At 44.8% G+C, this 10,527-nt stretch overlaps 2 protein-coding genes across 6 annotated transcripts in view; both read left to right on the forward strand.

The window, feature by feature from the left end:
* Positions 1-9,924, forward strand: part of LOC110525518 (homeobox protein cut-like 2) — a 117,885-nt gene extending 107,961 nt beyond the window's left edge. For 2 of the 5 annotated variants that reach the window (XM_036979641.1, XM_036979646.1), the window contains 11 exons: positions 45-103; positions 202-250; positions 492-591; positions 923-1,564; positions 2,130-2,279; positions 2,435-3,270; positions 3,691-3,856; positions 4,030-4,326; positions 4,563-4,751; positions 4,955-5,231; positions 5,394-9,924. In XM_036979641.1, the coding sequence (XP_036835536.1) occupies positions 45-103; positions 202-250; positions 492-591; positions 923-1,564; positions 2,130-2,279; positions 2,435-3,270; positions 3,691-3,856; positions 4,030-4,326; positions 4,563-4,751; positions 4,955-5,231; positions 5,394-6,213 (3,585 nt within the window). In that variant the 3' untranslated portion in view covers positions 6,214-9,924. The remainder of the gene's footprint in view (positions 1-44; positions 104-201; positions 251-491; positions 592-922; positions 1,565-2,129; positions 2,280-2,434; positions 3,271-3,690; positions 3,857-4,029; positions 4,327-4,562; positions 4,752-4,954; positions 5,232-5,393) is intronic. The other 3 variants (XM_036979642.1, XM_036979644.1, XM_036979645.1) reach the window with 3 other exon arrangements.
* LOC110525522 overlaps positions 1-10,527 on the forward strand; it is a 500,086-nt gene that overhangs the window by 355,261 nt on the left and 134,298 nt on the right. The window lies entirely within an intron of this gene.

The following is a 10,527-nucleotide window of genomic DNA, read 5'->3' on the forward strand; positions in this document are numbered from 1 at the left end:
AGTGGAGTTTTGTGAAATATGCTTCCTCTCTTTGACTGTTTCAGAGATTAGAAACTAAACTGCAATCCCAGATGGACTATGACGAGATTAAAACAGATCTCAGGTGACCCACAGTGCTTGATAAGAGACTACTAAATGTTTTACACCGTCTTATATACAGGAACACTATAACATTCACACTGTTTTTTTTTCCCCCTCTAGTATCCTGAAGGTAATGAAGTTGGCCTCAGCAAATGGTAGCTCATCCCAGGTGAGATATTTACTAACGGTCTGCTGTGTATTGCGTTGTTGTTCATAGCCCAGTATTAAACAGAGTAGTTTGTTTCAAAATATACTTTTGTTTTCCTCTTAATGTTCCACTGCGGTCAAGGAAGGAAAAGTACAGCAGGGCCATTGAATGCTTTAGTGAGCAGCATCCATTGTAAGGATTTCTACAGCCACTATAATTGATACATCGGAATTTAACAGCCTGTGTGTGTATGTGTCACCAGGAATCTGCCAAGGCTGCAGAGGCTCTTTTGCTGGACAAAGAGGCCTTTCTTCCCTCTCACAAATACCTGATGGATAAGGCCAGAGTCTTACACAACAATGGTGAGGCAACAGTGTCTATGGCCACGTTCGAGGGCATCAAAACCGTGATGTATCATGGGTAAATTGTGACTGACTGATCTACAAATCATATGCAGTAGTTATTTATGATGCAAGGTTATTTGTAGATCAGGGAGTCAGTCTCGACTTGCCTTCCAAGTCAGCTGGTATGTCTATGACTACTAATTGTAGTTCTTGAAAGCTGTTTTGTAGTTTATAGACCCGAGACTAAACAGTGTATGTAAGCTTCACGTAGTGTCGGTGTTGGTTCTATGCAGCTTTAACCCCAGTGGCTGTGAAAGTGCTGTCAAACTGAGTGTGTCTGTGTCTACAGATGAGGACCAATCGGAGGAGTCAGGCAGAGAGGGGGGCAGGCCCACAGGGTCCTTCTTCTCAGTCTCCCAGGTGGATGTGCGTACCTCGGCCAGCCCTGGTCCTCCCACCATGGAAGTCTCGTCCTCTAGCTACGACCTCCCCCGCCCCTTTTCTGTGTCCCCCTGCTCAGGGGGCAGGCTGTCTGTGGACCACGTTCTCCACAAGCAGCTCCTCTGCTCCCCACTTTTCAAGAAGGAAGCCGGCAGCCCCATCATGGCCTTCCCCACCGCCCTGTACGCAGCCAAAGCCGCCCTAATGTCAACCAATCAGGGACCTGCAGGAACTGGGGGGATTGAGGCTGGCCTGCCCAGTGACCAATCAGAGAGTGGGAGCTCCACTGCAGGCGATGATGACCAGTTGGAGACAGCAGATATTGCCTTCCAGATCAAAGAGCAGCTGCTGAAGCACAACATTGGCCAGCGTGTGTTTGGTCACTACGTGCTGGGCCTATCACAGGGCTCGGTCAGTGAGATCCTGGCCCGGCCCAAGCCCTGGAGGAAGCTGACAGTGAAAGGCAAGGAGCCCTTCATCAAGATGAAACAGTTCCTGTCTGATGAACAGAATATTCTGGCCCTCAGAACCATCCAGGTCCGACAGAGAGGTGAGTGGACTGGACAGTGGTCATCCTGAACCACAGATATAACAGCAGATCACTGGGTGTGTCAGGAAATACTGGAAATACCCAGCCATGAAAACTCACTTTCTAGACTGAAAGAATTGCAGGCATTCATTTAAAAGCATTTAATGTGCTAAAACGGAAGGTTGTCTGCAGATGTATTGCGGTAGCAGTGTTTTCATTTCAGGATTTTATTAGTGCTGAGGGATAGAGCAGCATTGCCCACTCGTCTCTCATGTGGTGTGTTTTGAAAGGCTGGTGGTGTAGTTTCTGGACCTCTCTGCGGTTCAACCTTTTAATCTCCTTGGCCTGCACCTCAAACTTCTTCATGGCTTTCTCTCCCATGTTTGTTGTGTTACTTTTAAACTTTGTTTTCTCCCCAGATTTCAGAGCTTTTGAAAGTTGAACTTGCCGTATACTGCAACCTCAGATGCCAAGATCTCAAAGGCAGCCATTGATCTACCAGTCAAAAGCAACGCCTTGTAACTGCTCTCTGATCAGCCATCCCACTCACCCCCTTTCTCTCTCTCTGTTACCCTCTCTGTGGCAGGGAGCATCACTCCTCGCATCCGAACTCCTGAAACTGGGTCAGACGACGCCATCAAGAATATCTTGGAGCAGGCCAAGAAGGAGATCCAGTCCCAGAGAGGAGGTGGGTCTGGAACAGGTTATACATCTACTCTTTATTCAACTGTGCTAGGTCAGGTGACATTTAGATTATCATTATTTTGGTGTATACATTTTGACAGCAATTGGTTTTGATGGCAGTTAAAGTTTTTGAAGTTGGTGTGGAGTATGTATTCATAGAGTTGTGTGTAACGGTGGGTGTGTTGTGACTGTGTGTGCGCTCTGCAGGTGACATTAAGTCGTCCCTGGGCAGCCCCTCGGGCAGGAGCAGTAACGGAGCAGACAGCAGCTCAGACGACACCATCAAGAACATCCTGGAGCAGGCCAGGAGGGAGATGCAGGCGCAGCAGCAGGCTCTGATGGAGATGGAGGTCTGTGGCAGGGCCTCTGCCACCAGCGCTGGGCCCCAAGTGAAGCGCCTGGGGCTCCCTGAGCCCTCCAAGGGCCTGCCCCTACCCACCTTCATCAAACAGGAGGAGGGGGGCACGGTGACTATGTGCATGGCCAACCCCATCAGCAGCCCCCAAACCCCCCTCAGTGTCCTCTCCCCTGCCGCCTTCGTTCAGAACATCATCCGTAAAGTCAAGTCAGAGATCGGCGAGGCAGGGACTTACTTCGACCAACACTGGTCCGTGGAGCGGGGGCCCATAGGCATGGTGGGCGGCGTAGGGGGTGGCAGCTCTCAGCCCTTCACCTCAGTGTCTCCCTCCCTGTCCTCTTCCTCGTCCTCGGGCCCCTCGGCCCTGCCCCGGTTGGAGAACGGAGAGTGTCTGCCCAACAGTGAGGAGGCGTCTGCGGCCGAGGAGGACACTGGCTCGGGGATGATGCAGTCTGTGGAGGTGAAGGTGGAGTCAGACGTGTCAGTGAGTGGAGAGTCAACTGGCCGTGGCCTGGCCTACTACCCATCATATATCCCCCGCACCCTGAAGCCCACCGTGCCGCCCCTGACGCCGGAGCAGTATGAGATGTACATGTATCGCGAGGTGGACACCATCGAACTCACCCGACAGGTCAAAGAGAAGCTGGCCAAGAATGGCATCTGTCAGAGGATCTTTGGTGAAAAGGTGTGTTCACTTTACTTTGCTGTACTAACTTCCTTACTTCGTCCTGATTTGTCTGTCCATGCTTCATCTAAAATGGTTTGCATTGTTTTTCTGTGACTCTTTTATGCCTTGTAGCATCATACAACTAAGTAATTAGCAAGGCTTCTTTTTAAGTAAAAGATGATTCCAGAGCAAAAGCTTTATTTAATTGTATAGGTTGTGTACTACCGCCCTCTAGTGGTTGTAGATATGCAACATTTAAAATAGTTCTCAAACTGATTTTCGTCTTGCAAAAGAGTGTATGAATTAGACAAACTTTTCTCCCCAAGATCTTTATCACCTTGAGATTCATATTCACATTAGAAATAGCTTTTTACTATTTACTCCTGTTTACTCTATTTTACTTGCTGACTCTTATCCTGTTTCTGGTGTCCTCTCCAGGTGCTGGGTCTGTCTCAGGGCAGTGTGAGTGACATGCTGTCTCGGCCCAAACCCTGGAGCAAGCTGACCCAGAAAGGCAGGGAACCCTTCATCCGCATGCAGCTGTGGCTGCTGGATCAGCTGGGACAAGGACTCAACCAGCTCCCCAGCCAGAGCCTTTCTCAAGGTGGGCCACTCCATATCACATTGCAACATGGACACATTTATTTAATAGAAGTAATAGTTTGTATACATTTAAGTTCTGGTCAATCAGTTGAATGGAGAAGGTCTCTTTGCTTCTTTATCTGTTTCTCTAACTGATTATATTACCCTCTGATGTTTTGTGACTTCCGCCCATAGATAAAAGCCCAGTGACGGCCCAGTCGTCGCCCTCCCCGCCCCCCAGCCCAGAGGAGAGCCACCCCAGCCCGCTGGTGGAGCCCGTCAGTCTGACCCTGGAGAGCAGCAAGGAGAACCAGCAGCCTGAGGGCCTGGTGAACCCTCACCCAGAGGGAGGGAAGTCCACCCCCAGTCTGCTTTCCCTTCACCAGCCCCACACCCCGCTGGGCATCCAGGAGCTGGTGGCCATGTACCCAGAGTTGGACACATACGCTATCACCAAGAAAGTCAAGGAGGTACTGACAGACAACAACCTAGGTGAGTCTGTTAGTGTATCTTGATATGGGTTTTTAGAAATGAGTGTCTATGTTCTGGTGAGTTATTGATATGTGTTGTGGTTTGGTCTGACCACCTGACTAGGAAAAACCCTGAGTCTTAGTTATGTCATGTGTCTACTAGGTCAGCAGTGTTTAAACATATCTACTTTGTGTGCTCTGTTTGGGAAATGTGTTAAGGTGTGTGTTTACACCTTTTTGTTTGTGTGTGTGTTCTAGGCCAGCGGCTGTTTGGGGAGAGTATACTGGGCCTCACCCAGGGCTCAGTGTCAGACCTGCTCTCCAGGCCCAAGCCCTGGCATAAACTCAGCCTCAAAGGCAGGGAGCCTTTTGTCCGCATGCAATTGTGGCTCAACGACCCGCACAATGTGGACAAGCTGAGGGACATGAAGAAGATGGAGAAGAAAGGTTGGTCTATTTACAGCATGGTATCTGGTGTTCTGTTATCAGGGTTAGCAGTATGTGTATTTGCTGTACCTGCTCATATACAGTAGAGCACTGAGTGTACCCATTGATGTATGTACAGCAGCTATACTGTGTGATGTATTGATTCATGTTATTCCGTGCATTGTCATTGAATTCTCTAACTCTTTCTCTCTCTGTCCTCCCAGCCTATCTGAAGCGGCGGTATGGACTGCTGAGTACCGGCTCAGATAGTGACTCTCCCAGCGCCAGCTCTGAGTGTGTGAGCCCCGCCCTGGTCTCCATAGACCTGTGTCCTTACAGCCAGGTGAAGAAGCCCAGGGTGGTGCTGGGGGCTGAGGAGAAGGAGGCTCTGAGGAAGGCCTATCTCCTGGAGCCATACCCATCCCAGCACACCATTGAGATACTGGCCTCCCAGCTCAACCTCAAAACCAATACCGTCATCAACTGGTTTCACAACTATAGGTCAGACATTGCTTCAGATCCCTACCCCCAGAGGGACTAGAATAATGACATTTGATCAATATAGTACATGGAATTACTAACAGAATATTTGAATGCTTGTTTTGGATGAATGAAATACACGGCTCCTTCCAACTGTTTGTTTGATTGTTGTGTTTTTCTAAGCAGGTCCAGGATGCGACGGGAGGTCCTCATGGAGGGTCTCCAGGACAACGACACGGATGCAGAACACCATAGCTACTCTCCCTCGGTGACACAGAGCCCCACCTCAGACGGGGATGAGAGGGGTCTGCTGCACCCCACTGGACGCACCCCCCACCCCATCCTCCCCCTCAGCGCCAACACAACACTGCCTCATGTCAAACAGGAGGCCAGTGAGGGAGAGGAGGAGGAGAGGGAGGGCTTCAACGGACAGTCTAAGATCCAGTGTTTCTCTATGGGCGTCCAGTTCCCTCAGTTGAAAACGGAGCATGGGGACCTGATGGTCGGCTGCCAAGAGCCCCACCTGGCTCCACACTATATTCAGAGCCTGAGGCAGGAAGAAGGGATGAGTAGCCAGGCTCAGGAGCTCTTCCATGGGGAGCTCTCCATAGATGGCCCCCAGAGAGCCAACCAGTCCAGGCACGAGGGTGACAACTCCAGCAAGTCTTTTGTAGACCCAGTCAGCTTCAAGGCATCATCGGAGCCCTGTCGCAGCAGCCTAGAGGTCTCCCTCAACTCCCCCTCCGCTGCCTCCTCACCCGGCCTCATGATGTCTGTCTCCCCTGTCCCGTCTTCGTCTACACCCATCTCCCCATCCCTGCCCAACCCACCCACCACAAGCACCAACCACAGCCTGGACCCTAATCCCCTGCCTCCCATCCAGAGCCCCAAGCCCAACAAGAGTGTTCAGAGACGCACTGAGAAAATGGCCAACCTCAACAATATCATCCATAGGCTGGAAAGAGCAGCTAACCGGGAGGAAACCCTGGAGTGGGAGTTTTAGGCCCCTCCCTCCCTCGACATTTCCTCAGTCCTGCTGAATCGCACCGCACATGGGAGACTCTCAAAGAGAAGCTTCCTGAGCACATGGAGTGGAGCCTGGCTCCTCAACGCCTGTGCTCCCTGTCTGATCACACTAAATAAATATCCCTTTCGGAAAACCGGGGGAACCAGAGCTAAACTCTTACAGAAAAATTCCCTTAGAGGACTTTTAGAAAATAAAAAATATTTATAAATGTGTTTTAGGTTTTTTGATAATGGATACTACTTTGAAATATATGTAACAGCACTAGCTGTTGTTTTACCTAATGGACTCTGACGTAAAGACTTTTGCAGCTATGGTGTCATGAAATGTACACTGAAGTTGTGTAGATTGCCACTGGGTGAGATTAAAAAAGACCCCCGTCTTAAGCCATCAAAAGCACTATAATTATTTAAAAAGAGACTGACCAAATTTGCTACTTTTTGAATAGCAATTTTTCAGATTTTGTCTGTAAGACGGGACTGTTTAAGTCAAGTACCGTGAAATTCTACTACTGACTGAGAGATAGTCCTTTAAGACTCTAAATATTCAACATCTCGTATGTACCTGGTTTCTTGGTTGTATGTTTTGAAACATTTGTAACAAACATATAAAGTGTGGTTGTACATGTTGTAGAATTGTCTGCAATAGCCTTCTGAACCTGATGTAGCATGGTACTTCACTGACCCTGTTATCCTCTATAGTTAGTCACCTGTGATATACTTGAGCAAACATTTGTGAGGAAGAAAAAAACATCTGCAAAAAATAAGAAAGGAAATGTAGAATCTATTTAGTGTATTTTGTATTTTGTATCATTGAGGTTTACTAGGCAGTAAATGAAACTCACTACACATGAGCACAGTTTACATGATTTATTTCAGACTGCTCTCGTCCTCTAAATCACTGGTTTCAGACTATAACGGGCCAATGCACACCTGGTTACCTCAGTTTTTGTTGATGCAGATCATGCCATGATTGTGTTGTTATTCACACTCATGACCTTCCAACCTTTGAATAAATGGATTAAGATATGTTTGAGTGATGTCTCAGACAACAATGGAACCTGATAATCTTCTAGTGAGGAGTCTCAGGCAAACATGAGCATTGAGAACCCCTGCTCTTGGATTACAAAGGACAACATGCTTCATCCTCTGCTCCCTTTCTCTCCATCCTAATTCTGTCCTTTCAGAGACTCATGCTGTTCCTCCTGCATTCATGATCTTGTTCTTAGCTCAGTGGGCAAACACAGTCTTGAGTCATTCAAACAACTCTGGTTTGATTACATGGTGGAAACATACTGTAGAAAGAAATAATGCACTATAGAGCACTGACAAGTCCCTCTGTTTGGCTCTGTCTGACTGGATTAAAAATCTGAAAGCATGCAAATGAATCCTGATGGAAAGAACATGATACAGTATGACCAACATTTGACTACATTGAATTCAGTTAGAATGTACATTCTATGACACAAAACGGAATTGATTGTCTCATTATCCTTGCCGCTGGCCACTACTGTATTGAATATATTAGTTTTGTCATGCTTGCAGTTTGTTATAATCTTCTGTATTTTCCTTCTGTTTTGTACTCAACCATTTTAATAGGTCTTCAATACCTTGTGTATGAACTACTTACAGCACTTAGATTTAAATAATTGTGAGGATTCAAGAAATGTAATTTTTAGTGTCCACAAGTGAGTCTTTGCCTTTACTGTATCGTTGAAATTGGTAGTAAACACTGTCTAACTAGTTCAGAGGATTTGGATTGTATATGTATAGATATATAAATATTACACATTTACTGAAAATTATATCTTATGTTATTGAACAAAATGTGCTGCCTATATCGAAATATAGTGTACAGATTTATTAAAGGGATCATTCTTCCAAATTACAAAATGATATTGCTTACAGGGTAAGGAAACCAGTCTACGGACAAGGAATGACAGTAATCCATGCTTTGGCTTTATTTCCCTGGCACTGTTATCAAATGTTAACCTTTTAGCATTTGTGGCACAAATCCTATTCAAGTCATGTTACCGATATTAGCATTTTCGCACATCATGTTCAAATCATCTATAAGCAGCAATTTCACTATACTTGTGCACGTGACAACTTTTTGTTGAGCTTCACAATCAATTTGAGATATTTTCAGATAATTTGGACATGATGCCAGAAAAATGCTAAAAAGAAATAAATCCCATCCAAACAACTAAACCAAAGCATAGGTTGCAGCCGAACCTTGTCCGTAGACTGCTTACAGGGTAAGGAAACCAATATGTCATTTTGTTATTTTGGGGAACTATCCCTTTAACTAAAACCCATATGAGCCAGTTCTGGTCTGGCAAGCTTGCCCATGTTTTAGACCTTCTCTCAGGGTAGTCTTGCTTCTTAAAGCTTTACTGAACCAGTCGCTTTCATAACTGGCAAACACAATAATTAATGAATATAATAACAGAATAATCAGTAGACAGAATGGTTCTGCCATATGTTATATGGGATTATGGAAGTTTTAACTATGGGAATGCACATGGAAAACTAATGGTTGTTTTTTGAGAGAAATGGCAGGCTATTTTGTAATCCATTGGTACAATGACAATGTTAGGTCATTTAATATAGTGTTTTTTGTGAAGCAAACAGGGAGAGGTAAAAGTATAAAATTGCTGACATCCTGACAGAACTGACTCTTCCATACTTGCTGAGCAGATACAGTATGTGCTTGACACTTCAGAATGACACTGTATACCTCTAAGGATGAAATGGGGAATCTGGATATCCTATATTAATCTATGATGAACTCTCCTTTATTTTTACAACTCATTTTCTATATCAGTGATACTGTGTATGGGAGTACTTAGAAGTAACATTTCTTGTATGAGATCTCATCGTCTTACACAGAAGAATTGACAAATACATGGCTGAAAATGGAATTGATTTACACAGACCCTTATGGACTTTTACATATTCACATAAACCTAATTTAACTGTTTGAATTTTGCATGCAATTTCATACTGATCACTTAAAAGGGGAATAGACTGTTTTGTATTATTGTTCTGGCGCATTGACATTGAATCAGCACTTATCCCTTTTTACACTGGTGAAACCATGCATGTTGCAATTGGCAATTTTTGTGACAGACACAATGTGTTATATATTCAACTGACTGAATTGACTCTTTGTAGTATTCGCAAGACTGGTTTAGTCATGTGTGAATAAGATGGTGAATTGAATGAAAACCAGACTAAACAAAGTCCCTCTGAAATGTTCTATCCCAAATCCCTAAGTAAAAAGCAGACATTTAGAAATGACTTTTTATCCCATATCAATTAAGCCTCATGATTTTTCTGGCCTTGTTGATAGATTGTGATTTGATGGTCATAGACCTCTGTCACTAAAAGGTGTAAAGTGGTTGAGTACTTGGGTAAGCAAGGATGTGATTGTTTTACTGAATTACCTATGAGATTTGGGTTTGATCATAAAGGGATTCCAAATGTTGTTTAACAATATGTGCTCTGGCGTCACCTCTCCTGTCAAAATTATTGTAATTAAAACCTGTTAATACAGATGAGGTGTTCAAACGGCTAACATCTCATCATGTTTCAAGGCATTGGAAGCTGTTAAGGAATGGACAAAAATATACCAAGTCTTGGATTCACATATGTATGAAACCATCATCCAATACATTATTGAATAAGATCCTATGTGTGTTGTGTTTTTTGTTACCACTTTAGGCATTACAAATTAGTCTCAGTTTTTGGAGTGCGCACACACAGGGAAAATATCATATTCTAATGTAATTTTTTTCTGGCAGTAGTTATTGATGCTTAAAATCAATCAAATCAAAATGAGTGCTTCAGCTTGATCGTTTCTCAATGCTAAGTTGGTGTCAACATGCACAAAAGCATAGGAAAATAGGTCAATGCTGGCTTTCTACAATGACAAATTCTCTCTGGTGGCCTAGTATAAGTTTAGGCCTACAAAAAATGTATGTAACGTTAAGACAGATGTAAACAAAGATGGTAGAAATAGGTTTAAAAACGGTGCACTTTTCTTGGGAAAGTCTCAACCGAATCCTTGGGACGTCCCAACTGACGCTACCCAATTGAAGTTAACATTTAAAAAGGTTAAGGTTAGGATAGGTGTCAGTGCTTATGGTATGGACGTCCCAACGACACCGGATAGCGTAAAGCTTGCATTTATTTATTTGTTTACATGCTCATGTGATTCGTTTGCGTACCCATCCCCCACATCCAAATAAACGTGGTTACGTTGCGTACGACGTCACGTATAATATTGGGT

The sequence above is a fragment of the Oncorhynchus mykiss genome, chromosome 6, assembly GCF_013265735.2.
Source record: "Oncorhynchus mykiss isolate Arlee chromosome 6, USDA_OmykA_1.1, whole genome shotgun sequence".
NCBI lineage: Eukaryota > Metazoa > Chordata > Actinopteri > Salmoniformes > Salmonidae > Oncorhynchus > Oncorhynchus mykiss.